Here is a 19,956-nt window from a genome sequence, read left to right on the forward strand (position 1 = left end):
AATGAAATAGCTCCCACAATCCATCGCTGCCAGCGACGGCCTTGGTTTTTTTTGGCATTTTATGTGCGTGCGTGCATCAAACATACAGGATTGGCCTGCCGTAATTGGAACAGATGCTTGAACATGCTACTTCAACATCAACAATGACTGCTACTTCAGACTTGATGCTGAAGCGGGGACCCTAGTATCTCTCTCTCTCTCACACACACACACACACACACACACAGCGTCTGTCCGTTCTATTCTATTAGAGCCTTGAGGCATAGCGGCAGTCCATCACAGAGCCATCAGCACCTGTGAATACTTCAGACTTTAACAGTCGGCCTTTCTTGTTGACAATCTGCTTCACTCCAGCAACCACATTGATTTCTTCTCTTCCTCCTCTTTACATCTGCCAGTCTGGCTTTCTCTTCTTCTATTTAGGGATTGGCTGAAAGGTTGATGCCAGTTGAGCCAATTTAAAACCAGTATTGGCGTTTTGGCACTTTTAATTGATGATATGCCACGTTAATCAATAAAGAGTAGGGGATAAATGGTATCTTTATGAATGCTTCATGAATGGAAATGACTAGTTTATATATCTACTCATTTATATAGGCAGACTGGGTTTAGTGGGTTTTCTCCGGGTACTCCGGTTTCCTCCCACATTCCAAAAACATGCTAGGTTAATTGGCGACTCCAAATTGTCCATAGGTATGAATGTGAGTGTGAATGGTTGTTTGTTTATACGTATATGACCTATGATTGGCTGGCGACCAGTCCAGGGTGTACCCTGCCTTTCGCCCAAAGACAGCTGGGATAGGCTCCAGCATACCCGCAACTGATTATTTCTGAGTCAACATTAGCATTGCATGGTGTTTTCATGGCAGATGTTTGTGACCGGGGCTGCACGGTGACATAGTGGTTAGCACGCAGGCCTCACAGCTAGGAGACCCGAGTTCAATCCCACCCTCGGCCATCTCTGTGTGGAGTTTGCATGTTCTCCTCGTGCATGCGTGGGTTTTCTCCGGGTACTCCGGTTTCCTCCCACATTCCAAAAACATGCTAGGTTAATTGGCGACTCCAAATTGTCCAGTTATGTCCAGGTATGAATGTGAGTGTGAATGGTTGTTTGTCTATATGTGCCCTGCGATTGGCTAGCGACCAGTCCAGGGTGTACCCCGCCTCTCGCTCGAAGACAGCTGGCATAGGCTCCAGCATACCCACGACCCTAGTGAGGATAAACGACATAGAAAATGGAAATTGTATGTCAGATTATACTCTTCATTCATTTTCTACCGCTTATCTTCACAAGGGGGTGCTGGAGCCTATCCCAGCAGTCTTTGGGTGAGAGGCGGGGTACACCCTGGACTGGTCGCCAGCCAGCCAATCACAGGGCACATATAGACAAACAACCATTCACACTCACATTCATACCTATAGACAATTTGGAGTCGCCGATTAACCTAGCATGTTTGGTGGAATTGAACTCGGGTCTCCTAGCTGTGAGGCCGGCACGCTAACCACTCTGCAGCCTCAGATTATACTCTTGTATTTATTTAATATTAAGGATGCTCCAATAGATCGCCAAAAGGTTAGTATCAGACGATTTACGTAAAAAACACATTATCGGCATGTGCCGATTAACGCCTTTCAAAGCCAATGACAAAAAACTGATCGCCATGGAACATAAACTTGTATATCTACAGCACTAATCATAAACAGTGAAGGTATGCTGCTTTAAGGAAACCATATTTCAACCCATGTATGCTATCTACAGTATATTTGAATGTCACTCGCTACTATTTTTCCACAGCACTGTGGTGTATCTTCTTATTTTTCCAGTCACATCTTAACCTCTCTCCTCTTAATTTTCTTATCTCCAGGAGTGTCCTCAAATCCTGCCCTCCACTCAGATCTATATCCCCGTCGGAGTTATGAGGCCAATCACACTGCTGGCACAGAATCTGCCCCAGCCGCAGTCCGGTCAGAGGAACTACGAGTGTATTTTTCACATCCAAGGCAACACACTCAGCGTCCCGGCTCTGAGGTTCAACAGCACCAGCATCCAGTGCCAGAAGAGCATAGTAAGACACCACACATGCATACCTACCAAATGCGTATTACGAGTCAAAATCCACAAAGCTTTGGCATAGGTTCTTGTTGTCCTGATAAATTTCAGCTTATGAAATGTTGTGGCTTTGTAAAATAATGTTGTATGGATGTCTTGTGGGATACATGCTGAATGTCTACAGCTGCAAAGTCCTTTTTTTATTCTAATGTGGTCAAGAAGATCACTTTCCACCCAAAGGTGAGCAAGCCCAGCTATCGGTCATCTGTCAGCAGTACCTCTTCCTCCAATAAATTAACTTTTGGGAGCTTTTGGCCACTGGGCTTCAGGTTGAATTCCCAGTCTCTCTTCATTCCTGCTCCTCCATCACAGCCTTCAGTCAATCAGTCAGGCCTAACAAGGAACAGGAATGACTTCCAGGTTGGCTTCAAATTCATTTCCATTTCCTAGCATTGAGTTAAGAATGTGGCAGGTTTTGGCTTACTGTATTCTTACTGTAATTGGAACTGGAACAGTTTAAATTGTCTTTAAGTTCAAGTTCAAAGGTCCCATGTTATATTTACCTTATTGAAATAAGCCTCAGAAGTAGTAGCCACAGGATCCGATTAAAATGAAGGCCCTAAAAAATAAAATAAAATAAAAAAATAAACAGGGGTGGGCAAAGTACGGCCCGGGGGCCAAGTGTTTGAATACGGCCCGCCCGTTCTTTCCAAAGTATTTCATTTAATCCATTTAATTTTGTTATTTGATGTGGTCAGTTGTTGACAAAGTGCTCCTGAAAAAAGGGACACAAGCATAAAATAAAGTAAAGTAAAGTAACGTAACGTAACGTAACGTAAAGTAAAATAAAATAAAGGCCCTAACTGGTGCCAACTTTGTTCTGGTTTGGAGATGTTTTTTTTTTTTTATCGTATTTTGAGTGAACAGCCTATTTCAGTTTAATTGTTAATGTTTTTGTAATTTCTTTTGCATATTGTAGCTGTACTTAAAACGTCATTGAGAACCAAATATACAAAAGGTAAATTTTTAACTATTTATTTCACTGCTCTTAAGATCAGTCAGGTCCGTATGGACATATGAGAATAAATACACAAAATGGCCACACAGTGGGGCAAATTGCGTGTACTATGCAAGCACACCCTGGTGGGTTTTATGATTGGAAAAAAGCCTCCTCTTCAGGTGAGACTGTGATAGCATCCAATTAAGGGAGCTGTAGCTGAAATGATGATGAATTACAGTCGTGTTGTAGGCTGACGTAAACACACACACACACACGGGAAAGAGGCAAAGAGATGTTGTGATGGAATCCGAGACAAAGTAATGATAAGGAGCATGATGGGGGAAGGAAAGACTGAATGAAAGAGAATAAATGGAGGGACAGAAAGATGAATAAATGAGGGAGGACCAGATTGTGTAGTGGAAAAAACATGAAATCAGGCATTGCAAACCAGTAACTAAGTTGCCCAATCATCCAAAATTAGCCCTAATGACGATATACAGCAACTGCATCATATCGACTCCCACAGTGGATTCTGTATTTAATATTTTCAGTGTAATAAATCATGTAAAGCAGGTCACTGCCCATTCCTGATTCTACCATCTCCATCAGCTTTGCATGATTAGGAAGAGCATCATCTGAAGAATCTGCCATATGCTTTGTGTTTTATGTCGAGCTACGCAGTATCTAAACAACTAGTGTGAAGGTTAATGTATATCTTTTCCCGTCCAGCCATGCGAATACTCCCCCAAATAATGCACAGGGGAGACTATAAGATGGAATGGACACTGCTGGCTAATTTTTGCAGTGATTTATTACACTGGACTCCCCCCTCAGACACAACCTGCTGTGATACATACACATGCACTTCCCTTCAGAGAATGCTTAACATAACGGTAACAGTGAGCAGGTAATCAATCATAACGGATATTCTATCCATAACAACTCTTTCACTGGCAAAGATACAGTAGAAACATGCAGGTTTGTTTGTATTATTACAGGGTCAGGCAAAATGATCTGACATATTTGTAGGTTAAATAAAAGGCAAATAAAGTAAAGAAACAAAAAAAGATCATTTTGCCTGACACTGTAGTAATACAAACAAACCTGCATGTTTCTACTGTATCTTACTTTTATAAAGAAACAAAGCAAAATGGCATTATATTTACTTTTTGAAAATGAAAACACTTTTTTGTTTCTTTACTTTATTTGCCTTTTATTTAACCTACAAATGTGTCAGATCATTTTACCTGACACTGTAGTAATACAAACAAACCTGCATGTTTTTACTGTATCTTATTTTTTTTATAAAGAAACAAAGCAAAATGGCATTATATTTACTTTTCAAAAATAAAAACACTTTTTTGTTATACTTTATTTGCCTTTTATTTAACCTACAAATGTGTCAGATCATTTTGCCTGACACTGTAGTAATACAAACAAACCTGCATGTTTCTACTGTATCTTATTTTTATAAAGAAACAAAGCAAAACGGCATTATATTTACTTTTTGAAAATAAAAACACTATTTTGTTTCTTTACTTTTTTTGCCTTTTATTTAACCTACAAATGTGTCAGATCATTTTACCTGACGCTGTATATGCATTCAGTTTAAAACAAGGGTGCACACACTTTTTCAGCCTGAGAGCTACCGAGGACATGACCGAGTCAAAATAATGTACCACCTACTAAAAATACAAGAAACATTTCTTTGACACGCACCACTGCGCATACTGCACACCAACTGCAAAATAGTGGTGGGCAGGTCCCCCCCCCCCCCCCCCCAAAAAAAAACAAAAACAAAAAACGCATTTATTAAAAACAGAAAAATATACAAACTTTTTCAGTGGTTTGGTTCCGATTTTCTACAAGAAAAGCTCTGATAAAACATTCCACTGTTCTCAAATATCTTAATTTGTATTTTTCTGCACAAAATAAGATAAAAAATAAATAAACAAATCAAGAATAAAGAAAATCAATCAATTAGTAATAAATAAATATAATAATAATAATAAAACAGCAAATAATAAAAACTTAAGAAACCACATATAGTTGGTGGGTAGACAAATTTTTTTTTTTCAGATTAAAATGAACAAAGCATTATTAGAGCCCTGTAGACATGACAAAACACGACTATAGTCACATTTATACTCTTTTTATTTACAACATATTGCGCAACTGCAGGGTCTTGAGACACATGCTAACTCGCAAACTACAGCGCTAGCGACCTAAACGGTAGCCTTCAAGTTATTTCCTTTAAACTTAAATAGCCCAAAACTTACCACTTCCACACGGATAGGGAGGATAACTATGAACAGTTATTTAACCTTTAACATGAACATTAATCAAATGTAATATTTTTTTCTGGGTACATGATACCATACAGCATCCATATCAAACTAACATTAAACTTTTATATCAAGGCGGGGGCCTCAAACTAGTGTCCTGTGGGCCACATTTGGCCCGCGGGCTACATGTTTGAGACCCCTGGTCTAAAATAAGACGCCAACTTTTTTTTTCAATGCCATGCGATCGACGTAATGGGCACCCCTGGTTTAGAACATTCTTTGGCCAGACTTTTCACTTCACTTCACTATTGACTATCAGCAGCCCGCTGACATGCATCGGTCAGGCTTTGTTCTGCAGAGCGCCTATGTGGATCCTGTTAAAAGTTTCCTAGCTGTGTGGAACCCTTGTCAGAAAAAAAAAGAAGTTGTTCTTCATAGACCTCAGCTCTGCCCAGCTTGGTGTCCTTTCCTCCTCTCCCCTGAGCACCAGTAGCTGCTGGAGATGAGTAATCAAACTCATTACCGAAGCCTCTGGCCAGCTCCTACATGTCACTGCATGTAATTAATCTACCTGAGACAACACATACAGTAAAGTAGCAGAGCCCAGGCGATGGGGAAGAGAGGTTGCTTGGTGTAAAGTAAATTAGAAAGAAAGGGGATTAAACACAAATAAGAGAAATTGATAAATACGAAGCGTTTAAAAGGGAGGCAGAGATAAGAGAGGAGGTCAGTCAGTGATAGGTGACAAAGCAGACCAAGGAGAGGCAGTACAAAGTACAAGGTGAGAACAGTCGCCAGCCTCATTACAGTAACACAGCCAGTTGGCTCGGGTTCATTCGTTATCTGCTCCTGCACTCTCCTGCTACATGAATCGTCTCTATGGATCGCATGTCCCTGCGGAATGTGGGGATAGATACGTCTAGTGTGTGTGTGTGTGTGTGTGTGTCGGGGATGGAGAATTGCTGATTTTTAACAAAGCAGAGCAGCTGTGTGATGAGGAGGGGTGGGGGGGGGGTGAGGAAAAAAAGCTGAGTGAATGCATGGGTCGCCCTCTTGTAATTACTCATGTTGGCATATACCTTCAGAGCGTGTTAGAAATAGCCTTCAAGTACATACACATGGCTGTTTCATTAACACAGACATAAATACACTATTTTTTGTCTTCCTTTTATTTATAGAATACTCAGTTTTTGACATTAATGGTGACATCTGCACCCTGCACACAACAAAAGTTCCTCCTGCACTAAAAGTGCTACATAGTGTCTGCATGCTCCCAAATCCATACTCGGTACTATCCAGTGAAATCCATCTGCATCAATGCAGCTCTGCACACAACAAAAGTTCCTCCTGCACTAAAAGTGCTACATAGTGTCTGCATGCTACCAATTCCGAGGCAGGACTCGTACCCAATTTTGCTGTTGCCCGACGGATGATCACATCTGTCAGCCAGTCTTTAAAAGTCACCCCCCCCCCCCATGGTGTCCATGTACAGGGTCAGGCAAAACGATCTGACACATTAGTAAGTTAAATAAAAGGCAAATAAAGTAAAGAAACAAAAAAGTGTTTTTATTTTCGAAAAGTACGTACATATATAATTAATTTTTTTTCATATAATGCCATTGTTTTTCGTTTTTTTTTTTTTCAGTTGCTGCCAACTGCTGAGCATCGCGCTTTTATTGTGGAAACGTTTATCAAAACAAACAAATCTGTAACTACAACACAACGAGCGTTCCGTTTGCAATTCGATCTCGGTAGACATGATCCCGTACCAACTCCAAACACCATCTTGTTATGCATTGAAATGAAAGTCAGTATGTGGACAATAATGGATCCCATTTGACTGATTTAATTTTTAAAACAGAATAGCATTATATGTACTTTTTTATTTCTTTACTTTATTTGCGTTTTATTTAACCTACAAATGTGTCAGATCATTTTGACTGACCCTGTATATGTATGTATACATATTTTTTATGTATATATATGTATGTGTATAGTACCCAGCTATGCAATTGTAGCACCAACGGAAAGCTGCTTAGACTGCGGGTGAGTCGCAATGTGACAGGGTGTCACGGTGTGGTCTGCGTTGGCATTTCAAAGCATGTGACCGCATGAATAAAGCATGATGTGGCGAGCAGCCGGGTGGGCAGAGGCTGAGAACAAGTCCACCCCGTGTTTTGGTGACAGCAGACAAGTGGAAATCCTTAAAGTTTAACGGAGGCCAAGCCTCGGAGAGTGCGATATTTTTTTTTTTTTTTTTTTTTCACTGCGGGTTGCCAGTATTTAAGCTAGTATTTAACCATCGGGGCATTGTGGCTAATGAAGTCAACCCACCTCCTGTGTGATGGATGGAGGGTCATACTGGATCAGGGGTAAGGGGATACAATAGCTGATAGTGTATGCTGGAGAGCAGAGAGGAGACTTTTTTTTTTTTTTAGTCTGCATCATAAATGTGTGTGCATGCACGACAAGCCCCATTGGCCATTTGGGGTGGTCAAACTCCGTCTAGCAAATCAAGTGTGTCAGTGAGCAAATGGAAAATGCCAATTTCACTTTACAATTTCCCTCCCGATTTTATCTCTCACATCCCCACCCCCCTCATTCGACCGCTATATCATGTGAGTGAATAAGGCTTTACCACTCTTTGATTCCTGTGTTTTTCCCTCACTTCTTTCACTTTCCTGTTGTCTTACCCCAATTCCCATCCAGCTAAAACCCATCTGTTATTTCCTGTGTGTGTGTGTGTATGTTCATGGAATGTGTGTTTGGGTGACCAGATGTCTGCCACCAACAAACCCGATGTGAATCACTATGTAAATGACATTTCAATTTATTTGGAATCCTATTTTTTTTTCTTGGAATGACCAATTCATGGCACTCTTCCTGTTTTTCTGTGTCTGCTAGTACGACTATGAGGGCAGCGACATCAGCGACCTACCAGTGGATCTGTCCGTGGTATGGAATGGAAACTTTGTCATCGACAATCCCTTTGACATCCAAGGTAGTACAGATTTTGTTTTTGTAGTCTGCGTATGAATAATGTAAAAAATTATGTTCCTTATTATGTTGGTTTCAGGTGTTGGGAATTGAGTCAGGTTGTGGCAAGGATGAAGGTTATTCATTCATTCATTCGTTTTCTACCGCTTATCCTCACAAGGGCCGCGGGGGGTGGTGCTGGAGCCTATCCCAGCTGTCTTCGGGCGAGAGGCGGGGTACACTACACCTTGGATTGGTGGCCAGCCATTCACAGGGCACATAGTATAGACAAACAACCATTCACACTCACATTCATACCTATGGACAATTTGGAGTCGCCAATTAACCTAGCATGTTTTTGGAATGTGGGAGGAAACCGGAGTACCCGGAGAAAACCCACGCATTACAAATTTCCCCACTGAGGGACGAATAAAGGCATATCTTAATCTTAAGGCATACGTATCTTAATTCACGGGGAGAACATGCAAACTTCACACAGAGCTGGCCGAGGGTGGGATTGAACTCGGGTCTCCTAGCTGTGAGGTCTCCACGCTAACCAAGGTTATATGTGGGGTTAAAAACATATGCAAATTTTCGGTCCTTTTGTATTGAGTTGTGGAGTCCTATAGAGCAGCTACACACAATAACCCACAAAGAAAGCTTATGAGATCTTCCAGAACCTGCACCTATTCCTACTGTATTTTCTTGGCTTTCCAAAACAGTCTGTTTTAAATTTATTCCACCCACCCAAGTAAGTTTGGGCTTGGTTATTGGCCAGGTGGGATTAGGTCAGTTAGGGTAAATGCTTTCTCATTGATTTCACATTACATAAAAATGTAAACATTGGCAGAATGATGTTGATCATGGTAAAAACACGATTAGTTTCAAGGACGGTAAATAACTAATAAAATGTTTATCAATAGATACCCAAATTAGCAGAATCGCTAACGATGGGAGCAACTGATGAGAGGATAACAGGTTGATAAATGGCAGGTGACGGCGATGAGAATTGATAAAGACAAAGCAAAAGTGACACAAAGGGAATCCATTTATTATTCAAATGACCGTTTGTGCATGAAGTGGAAAACAATTAAAATATCTTCCCCGAGCGTATTCTATCAGACGGGGGGGTAAGATAATGAATTCTGATGTCCCAACACACAAGGTAAGTGTGTCACACTGATATTTGCTTCTAATTTGCATATGTGGAGTCAGATTTTACAAATATTCTCCTGGTTTGGTTCTCTTGTTTGCTATCTTTAGATGACAAAGTGCTCATTCTAATCCGCCGTCCTACTCGTTCTGGCTGACCCACTTTGGAAAGAAGTCAGACACGCAGTACATCTTGCAGATTGCTTGCAAATGAGTTGCTTATGGGTCATAACCCAATTCTTCTGCCTGTACTTTTTTTATTGAAAAACGCCAAAGGTTATTCTAAGATCCGTTAGAAAAGACAATGTCTTTCAAAGCGATGTATTATGTAATTGTCATTGCTTATACAAACCTCATAAAGACTTTCTCCTCATCCTCCCATTACTCCCTGGCCACTCCATCCGCTGTCATTAGTGTATTAAACATCTGAGGCGGGGCATTCTGGCTTTAGCCCAGTTTTGGCCCAGTGTGAAGTGGAGATGTTAATTAAATCATTCATTTGCTTCAGATTAATTAGTGTTATGATACTTTTAAGATAAAGCACGGCTAATCAGATTACGGCGGGCGAGCTATAAAGATGAGGCTGATGCCAACGGATCGGGAAAGAAGCACACTTTGAAGTCTCGCGCTCCCTGTCTGAGATTACAAAAGAAGAAGAAGAAGGAGGTCTCGGAAAATATTCAGTTTATATGTACTTTCTCGTGTGTTTTCATTTTTTATGTTGTGTGTACTACACATGCACTCAAACGTCGCTTTCTTTCATTTATTTTGCTCCTAATGAGTTTTTTCCACTCTGCAGAATAAACGAAATACATTTTTACACAACAAATTATCATTTCCCCCCCGGCATTAAAAGCATTACCTGTTGAATTAATTTCTGTAATATGTAACCCTTCTGGTTATTATTTGGAGGATTTGTTTTCCATCTGTTTATCCTTGGAAAATTATATTTATTAAAATATAGTTTGCTGTAAGAATCAGCTTCACAGCTTTGAGGATGATTTAAGTTTAATTGTGGAGAGAACTTTCAATGATATTTTCTGTAGTAGACTATACTAGCAGTTGAAATACGCAAGGGTCCGTTTTACCCGACCCAAACATCCCTAAACCTCAATTCATGCGTGTCTGCTTTCCTATCCAGCCCACCTGTACAAGTGCAGAGCCCTGCGGGATAGCTGCGGAATGTGTCTGAAGGCAGACCCCAGGTTCGAGTGTGGCTGGTGTGTCCAGGACAGGAAGTGCTCCCTCAGACAGGAATGTACCATCGGAGGGAATTCTCACCTCCCACTGCAGTTGAGTGAAAGCCGAGGTTGGATGCATGCCGCATCTGGAAACAGCCGATGCGCTCACCCTAAAATCACTAAGGTAAGGAAAGTAAATCAGTCAATTTTTTGCGGATGGAATATTTTCAGCTTTTTGTTACTACTAATATAATTAAATCATGTTGATCTTTGATCCATTGGGTTTGAATTGGGCCCTGCATCACACCTACACCTATTTTGCAAGCAGTGCAGTCTGGCGCAGCACGGCGCACCCACGCCTCCATCCCTCCCATCGGCGCAAATGGCAAAGCGGGAGGAAAGTAGCCGAGTATAATGTTAACCAATCAAAGCAACGCCTCTCATTGCCTTTAAATGTGCAGGACTGGACTGCGTATCAGAGGCACACCACAATGCGCATCATCTGTTCCTGACAGTTACATTAAACACAGCAGCAGGCTAATCCAGGCATCTTGCTTGTTTTCCACCAGAATCCCATCTCTACATTGCCAAATAGGAGAACCTTTGATGGTATATTCACGGTATCTTCTCCTCATCCTCCTTGAGGAAAAAATGAACAGTAAAAAATAAATCCTACAGCCAGATTATATTAAAAAAAACTTTATATTTATTGTTTTTAGTTGTTGTGAATTAAGTTTCCAGTGGTGTCCAGTTACCTGCAATGATCCAAAGGTAGCTTTACTGTGATAGGTTATTGCGTCAGCCTCTACGGTACCCCCACACCCCCCACCAGGTCACGAAAGTCTGCTCTTTGGTTGTCCTTCACAGAGAATTAGAGCTGATCTAGTTTAATGTGTTGGTATTAACACACGTACGAGTACATGTCTGGTCCTTGGTGTTGCCCTTGGCATTGAAAGTATATTAGACTTATTACACTGTGTTACATCAAACCGCCACTGTGATGTTTATTTGATCTGGATCATTTCTTTTTAAACTGCAGTCCTCTGCACGCTCTTCACATGATTTAGGAGTCATAATAGATGTTGTTCAGGATGGAATAACGCACAAAGGAATACTTCCCTGTTGAAATCAAACTTTCTGTGTCAGGGGTGGGCAAACTTTTTGACTCGCGGGCTGCATTGATTTAACAAAATTGACGGGGGGGGACCAGACTCTATATTTTACACGTAAAAGTCCACCTGGAATTATTGTATCTGTAAAAGTGTCATGCACTTTGAGATCATTTATTTGATGTAAAGTGCGTTATAAATTTATAATAATTTTTTATTTTATTTTATTTTATTTTATTTTATTTTATTTTATTTTATTTTATTTTATTTTATTTTATTTTATTTTATTTTATTTTATTTTATTTTATTTTTATTTTGTGCTTATGTCCCTTTTTTTCAGGAGCACTTTGTCAAACACTGACCACATCAAATAACAAAATTAAATGGATTAAATGAAATACTTTAGAAAGAACGGGCGGGCCGTATTCAAACACTTGGCGGGCCGGATGTGGCCCACGGGCCGTAGTTTGCCCACCTCTGTTCTGTGTCATCAAAAAAGAATACAAATCATTGCTGATGCCAAGGTCTGATAATTGGGAGTTAATGGGCTATGATTGGAACCATATTTGGTAACTTCAACAATGTATTTGACCCTTGACCCCTTATATTATCTCCATGTATTTTAATTAGTATTATTTTAATTAGTGTCTTAAAGCGACACTGCCCTTTTTAATTTCTAAAAAAAAAAAAAGAGCCACATTGTGCTGTCAGCTCTGTCAAACACTGCAGGGACTACAGGGTGGTGGACAGATTACCCATAATTACCTTGTGATGCTTGTTAGGGATGAGACACGTGTGTGCTTGTTGGTGGCGACCACCGTCTATCCATCACCTTATTTGTTTTGTCACACCACACCTGTCCCCGTTACGCATCATAATCCGCCGCGATAAATCACATTACTGCTTTGGGAAGTGCCATCCAAGTGTTATTTCTTCATCCTTTTGTTCTACTTAAAAACATGAATTACTATTAACTCTCATTGTCTGTTGCAGTTGTTTCCGGACACGGGACCCCGCCAAGGAGGAACCAGGGTGACCGTCGTAGGAGAGAATCTGGGTCTGCACTTCGGAGACATTCAAACGGGTGTCAGGTTAGGCAAGGTGCCCTGTGTCCCCATTGAGGAGGAGTACCTGAGTGCTGAGAGGTAAACTAGACACTATTATAGTTTCTGATTGGCTGACGTTCTTACTGATGATATTTTCCACTCGTCCAATGACAGAATAGTGTGTCAGCTGAATGACGCTACAGGATATAGAGTTCAAGAGGCTCAGGTGGAGGTGTGTGTGAGGGACTGTGTCAACGACTACAGAGCCTTGTCCCCTAGGCCCTTCACTTTTGTGGTAAGACACAATAGCACAACATAGTAAGTCCTGTGCACAAGCAAGGTCCATAAAGGTCCATAAAGGTCCATAAAGGTCCATAAAAGCATTCTTAGGTGAGGTTGGTGTGGAAGAATTGTCTCGTCTTTTCTCCAGACGCCGTTCTTCACTCGTATCCAGCCTTCCCAGGGTCCTATTTCGGGAGGCACCCGCGTCACTATCGAGGGCAGCTACCTCAACGCTGGCAGTTCTGTTTCCGTCAGCATCGGACCCCAACCCTGCCACTTTAAAAAGTAAGTCAATCACAGGGCACATATAGACAAACAACCATTCACACTCACCTTCATACCGATGGAAAAATTGGAGTCGCCGATTAACCTAGCATGTTTGGTGGAATTGAACTCGGGTCTCCAAGCTGTGAGGCCTGTGCGCAAACCACTCAACTACTGTGCAGCCTCAGATTATACTCTTGTATTTATTTAATATTAAGGATTCTCCAATAGATCGCCAACAGGTTAGTATCGCACGATTTCCGTAAAAAAACACGCCTTTCAAAGCCCATGACAAGCCCTGGACTGGTGGCCAGCCAATCACAGGGCACATATAGACAAACAACCATTCACACTCACATTCATACCTCTGGACAATTTGGAGTCGCCAATTAACCTAGCATGTTTTTGGAATGTGGGAGGAAACCGGAGTACCCGGAGAAAACCTACGCATGCACAGGGAGAACATGCAAACTCCACACAGAGATGGCCGAGGGTGGGATTGAACTCGGGTCTCCTAGCTGTGAGGCATGCACGCTAACCACTTCTTCCCCGTGCAGCTAGTTAGGACTTTTTATCTCATAATTCATACATTTTCTATACCGCTTATCCTCACGAGGGTCGCGGGGGGTGCTGGAGCCTATCCCAGCTGTCTTCGGGCGAGAGGCGGGGTAGACCCTGGACTGGTCACCAGCCAATCACAGGGCACATATAGACAAACAACCATTCACACTGACATTCATACCTGCATGTTTTTGGAATGTGGGAGGAAACCGGAGTACCCGGAGAAAACCCACGCATGCACGGGGAGAACATGCAAACTCCACACAGAGATGGCCGAAGGTGGGATTGAACTCGGGTCTCCTAGCTGTGAGGTCTGCGCGCTAACCACTTCTCCACCGTGCAGCCCTAGAGATAATGTAATAGCAAATAATCGTATGTAAGTAATAATGTCGTCACCATGAAAGATTCGCTATTCTACTAACAGTGACAGTTCGCAGGTGTGAAAATGTTACTCTTTGGTCTGCTTACAGCTGCTTAATCTCAAGCAGCAAAAAAAAAAAAGCATTCCCAGCTATCACAACAGTTGCGTGCATGTCAAATGCAGGGATAATCTGTGTTGAAGCAACTATGTTCCTGCTAGCTTTGATGTTGCTGCAGTCGCTTCTGCATGGCGGTAAATCCAGCGGATTCCACTTCACCGCAACCCTTTCTTATCTTTCAGACCTCAACTGTTTGTGGCATCTTATCAAGGTTGCTGGCTTTTAAAAGGGGTTGCTATGGTGACAAGCGTATGGCATGGTGGAAATTGTCAATATTGTAGCGACTAGTCTAAATGTCTGCATCTGTATTATGTAGCATAGTAGTATTAACAGCAAATGTTGTGCTTAATATATCTTATATAATAATAATAATAATAATCTTCAAGATGAAACACTCTTAATGCACAAAGTAATCATTCAAACCTGTTTATCTGTTGATATGATGCACACAAAGCAACACTGTGAGGCGTTCAGGTGCACTCGTAATTTTGAGTGCTCTGTATTAATTGTTTTTCATTTCCATTCACGTACCCCCTATGGCAGTGGTGGGCAAATTACGGCCCAGGGGCCACATCCGGCCCGCCAAGTGTCTGAATACGGCCCAAAGTATTTAATTTAAACTTAACATACAACCTGGTATCATAGCTAGTTATCATCATAGTTTAAGGAGCTGTTTTGTCAATTTCGTTACTTGATGTGGTCTGTTGTTTACAACATGCTCCTGAAAAAAAGGGACACAAGCACATATAGCAGGTTGCATGACATTTTTACACATACAATAATTCCAGGTGAACTGTTATGTGTAAAAAATATTCTGGCCCCCCGTCCATTTTTTTTTTTTTTTTTAAGTTTGCCCACCCCTGCCCTATGGCAATTGACCTACCCCTGGGGGTACACTTACCCCACTTAGGGAATGATTTAGTGCATTTTGCTCATAAGCATTGTTACACCCGCAAAGGTAAGAACTGCCCACAAACAGAATACAAATCTGCAGCTTTGAATGTAATAATCCCGCAAATATAATAAAATTTGCCTACTGCAAACGTAATACTGAATTTCCTGCAAATGTAATAAATATTACATTTGCAGGAAATTATAACATATGTGGGAAAGTGAAGATCTGTAAATGTAATAACTTCCCACAAATGTAATATGAGACAAAATAATGATCTTTTTTGTTGTTGTTGTTGTTTGTTCTTTCTTCTTTTAATGAGGGAGAAGGTGGAGATGTCATTTTGAGGATTTTAACAAGATATTTTTTTTTGTTTAATAATTTATTCAATAATTATTAAAAATATTATTCAAAGAGTATCATTTGAATACATTAAAGGAATCTTTAATTATTAAATTATAATTTATTTTTAATTTAAAAAGATAACATAATTGTGATAATTGCAATTGTTTTAATAACATTTTATTATTATTATTATATTTTATTTATTTTGATTATTTTTTCCCCATACACACACAAAATCACACATACAATAATATACTGTAACTAAAACACACATGTATGCCCACAAAAAAATGTAATAATTTCCTGAAAATTTAATAACTATAACATTTGCAGGAAATTCAGTATTACGTTTGCAAATTTTATTACATTTGCGGGATTATTACATTTAAAGTTGCAGATTTGTATTACGTTATTACGTTTGCGGGTGTAACAAGCATAGTTGAGCATTTAAAAATAAAAAAAACAAGTGGCTACATAGTATTAAAAAATAATATTCAAACATCTGCCAATCTTTATCCACCCGATTTAGGAGGAACGCCCATGAGATTGTGTGTATAACGCCGGCCGGCCTGGCACCAGGAAGTACACCAGTTCTGGTGGACATAGACGACGCTGAGCTCAGAAACCCAGAAGTCAAGTTTAACTATACGGACGACCCAACTGTGATCAAGATTGAACCCGACTGGAGCATTGCTAGGTAAAATTAATCTTTTGATTGAACCTTTATGGTACATTTACATACGTAGATGATTATAAATAAGTGTAGACAACATCCAAGACAATGTATACATCTTTTCTCCTCTCTGCAGTGGTGGAACTCTGCTTACAGTGAGTGGCACCAATCTGGCAACCATCAGGGAACCAAAGATCAGAGCCAAATACGGTCAGGCTGAGTCTTTTCATGTGAGTATTATTGTCACACACATTAATGTAGACTCCGCTCTTAATTTTTCACTGCAATGGGTGACATTTATGCTGCAGTACACGGGAAACTACTTTGAATGGACTATAAATGTTGAATATGAACTAGGTCTAGGCGGTTTGAATTATTGACATTATTCCACATTTTAACAAAAGTTTGAATTATGAATTTTTAAAAAACCACAAGCGAGCACAGGCGGGCTCAGATACCAGCTTATGTTCGACAGGCATTCATTATTTACATTCAAACAAGCATTATGTCACATTTGCACGACGTAGACATGATTTTGCTGCTTTTTTTGCTAAAGGTGTCAGATGATGTCTTTTTTTTTAAAGTTTCTCCCGAACGGCTTTGTTGCAAATGTCACTGTGACACACGGCTGTTTGTCAAGACAAAAAAGTGTGATGTGTGAAAGAGGAAATATTTCGGGTGAATATGGAACAGTGCTGGTTTGCTACCATAAAAATAATTTTATTATAATAAAGAGCACGGCTATTATTCATTCATTCATTCATTTTCTACCGCTTGTCCTCACGAGGGTCGCGGGGGTGCTGGAGCCTATCCCGGCGAGAGGCGGGGTACACCCTGGACTGGTCGCCAGCCAATCACAGGGCACATATAGACAAACAACCATTCACACTCACATTCATACCTATGGACAATTTGGAGTTGCTAATTAACCTAGCATGTTTTTGGAATGTGGGAGGAAACCGGAGTACCCGGAGAAAACTCCGGAACATGCAAACTCCACACAGAGATGGGATTGAACTCTGGTCTCCTAGCTGTGAGGTCTCCGCGCTAACCACTCGGCCGCCGTGCAGCCCAGGTGAAGGTTATATGTGGGGTTAAAAAATGTGCAAATTTTTTGGCCCTTTTGTATTGAGTTGTGGAGTCCTATAGAGCAGTTACACACAATAACCGGCACAGAAAGCTTATTGAACCCTGGTCTCCTAGCTGTGAGGTCTGCGCTCTAACCACTCGACCGCCGTGCCGCCCTCACGGCTATTATGTAGACCAATAATAACCTCCTTGTTTTGTCGTTTTTTTCAGACCTGTACCGTATACAACAACACAGTGATGGTCTGCCTCGCTCCATCCGTGGCCGAGTCCGAGCTGGGCTTTTCCGAAAGCGGCACAGGTCCGGATGAGATTGGATTTTACATGGACAACGTGAACGCTTTGGTGGTGGTCAACGAGACTTTCAGTTACTACCCCGATCCGGTGTTTGAACCGCTCAGCTCTAACGGGATACTGGAGCTCAAGCCAACATCTCCGCTGATACTCAAGGTCAATATCCAAATCAAAGTATTAACTTTAAAATATGCTTATTATTGTTTCATTGTGTGTGTTTTTAGGGTCGGAATCTGATCCCGGCCGCTCCAGGTAACAGTCGCCTGAACTACACGGTGCTGATTGGGGAAACACCCTGCATCCTGACCTTGTCTGAGAGCCAGCTGCTGTGCGAGTGGCCCAACCTCACCGGACAACATAAAGTCACAGTCAGTGAACGTCTCTTCATATTACATTACCGCCGTCATGCAATTACATCAGATGAGATTCCAGATCAGTGAATAGTGGCTTTTTTGTGACGACGACGCCACAGAAGTGACGGAAAGGGAAGTTATTGTGATGTATGAAAGCAATACACACATTTCTGTCCTGGCTTATAAGTACAATATGCCTTGTAGTGTAGTGTAGTGGACTCGACACAAAACGGTATCTTAGAGATGTTTCTGTATTTTATGGCTGACTATGGCCTAAGAGTAGTCACAAAATGCCTACTTTTATGGCCTAAATTAAGCATTTTCAAGCTTAAAAATGTTCTAAATGAAGTAAAATTCAACTACAATACTGTATACTGTAGTACCTGCCAGTTTAAATGTCCTCACAATTACACAATAATAATAACAATAATCTTTGTCATCATAATCATAACAACACAGGCTACTACTCAACTCCAAAAATCTCGATGTCACTTGTTGTCAACACAGAAGACATTTATTGAAACCCACAAGTCTTATTTATGTCTTATAGTTAATTTTTAATCTGATTATATATAAAATATTGGTAATATGAGAGTAAAGGTGACTGTAGGGGTGTTACGTCATGTCTAGGGGGCTCTAATGCTGTGTTACGATATGTGGTGGAGCTGTCTAGTGCTGAACCTCACAGGCAGCATGAAATAAAAGTTCTTTAATTCCACATGGGGCTGCACGGCGGACGAGTGGTTAGCGCACAGACCGCACAGCGGGTTCAATCCCACCCTTGGCCATCTCTGTGTGGAGTTTGCATGTTCTCCCCGTGCATGCGTGGGTTTTCGCCGGGTACTCCGGTTTCCTCCCACATTCCAAAAACATGCTAGGTTAATTGGCGACTCCAAATTGTCCATAGGTGTGAATGTGAGTGTGAATGGTTGTTTGTCTATATGTGCCCTGTGATTGGCTGGCCACCAGTCCAGGGTGTACCCCGCCTCTCGCCCGAAGACAGCTGGGATAGGCTCCAGCGCCCCCGCGACCCTCGTGAGGATAAGCAGTAGAAAATTAATGAATGAATAATTCCACATGCAGGCATTCACAATTGTGCAGGAAACAAAAAGGGAGAGAGGAAAATGCTTTGCTATATTTTATGTAACATCCGTACTCTACATGCGGTCCACTGTGTCCTCTATTCTTCATCTGTCTCCCAAAGTCACACCAGGCATGCCCAAAATGACCTTATTCATGTTTTTGCATTTAGAAATATCCCCATCTGACAATTCCAGAACATAATGTCACTCTAACCTTGCTGTTGAATGTATGTGAATACCCCCCACCCCCCCTCACACACAGACACACACACACACAATAATTTCCTCATGACAGATCCAGGTTACACTCCAGTGAGCCCACACACCGAGGCGGCTGTTAAATATATAACGCTTAATTAACATGTTTAACAACACAGGGTCTGTGCTAGCTTGTTGCTGGGATATCTTGATATTTTCCACAGGAAAGAAATAACACATGACTTCACACCAAAGAAGAAAAATGCGGCACTATAAGGCGGTGCTATAAGGTTAATCTGTTAGGGCTCGTTTCATCATCATCACCAGTGAGTGCTGCTAATTGTTAAAGGGAAAGAGCAGATTTTTTAACAAGTTCTCACAGCTAGGAGACCCGGGTTCAATTCCACCCTCGGCCATCTCTTTGTGGAGTTTGCACGTTCTCCCCGTGCATGCGTGGGTTTTCTCCGGGTACTCCGGTTTCCTCCCACATTCCAAAAACATGCTAGGTTAATTGGCAACTCCAAATTGTCCATAGGTATGAATGTGAGTGTGAATGGTTGTTTGTCTATATGTGCCCGGTGATTGGCTGGCCACCAGTCCAGGGTGTTACCCCGCCTGAAGACAGCTGGGATAGGCTCCAGCATCCCC

The 19,956-nt window shown here is 41.3% G+C and overlaps 1 protein-coding gene across 3 annotated transcripts in view; it reads left to right on the top strand.

Annotated features, from left to right (window-relative positions):
* Positions 1 to 19,956, top strand: part of LOC131137090 (plexin-A1-like) — a 183,608-nt gene that overhangs the window by 142,612 nt on the left and 21,040 nt on the right. For all 3 annotated transcript variants that reach the window (XM_058084629.1, XM_058084628.1, XM_058084630.1), the window contains exons 10-19: positions 1,866 to 2,066; positions 8,240 to 8,336; positions 10,605 to 10,828; positions 12,747 to 12,898; positions 12,974 to 13,094; positions 13,230 to 13,366; positions 16,152 to 16,319; positions 16,432 to 16,525; positions 17,595 to 17,831; positions 17,900 to 18,043. In XM_058084629.1, coding sequence (XP_057940612.1) covers positions 1,866 to 2,066; positions 8,240 to 8,336; positions 10,605 to 10,828; positions 12,747 to 12,898; positions 12,974 to 13,094; positions 13,230 to 13,366; positions 16,152 to 16,319; positions 16,432 to 16,525; positions 17,595 to 17,831; positions 17,900 to 18,043 — 1,575 coding nt within the window. The remainder of the gene's footprint in view (positions 1 to 1,865; positions 2,067 to 8,239; positions 8,337 to 10,604; positions 10,829 to 12,746; positions 12,899 to 12,973; positions 13,095 to 13,229; positions 13,367 to 16,151; positions 16,320 to 16,431; positions 16,526 to 17,594; positions 17,832 to 17,899; positions 18,044 to 19,956) is intronic.

The sequence above is a fragment of the Doryrhamphus excisus genome, chromosome 10 (genome assembly GCF_030265055.1).
Source record: "Doryrhamphus excisus isolate RoL2022-K1 chromosome 10, RoL_Dexc_1.0, whole genome shotgun sequence".
NCBI lineage: Eukaryota > Metazoa > Chordata > Actinopteri > Syngnathiformes > Syngnathidae > Doryrhamphus > Doryrhamphus excisus.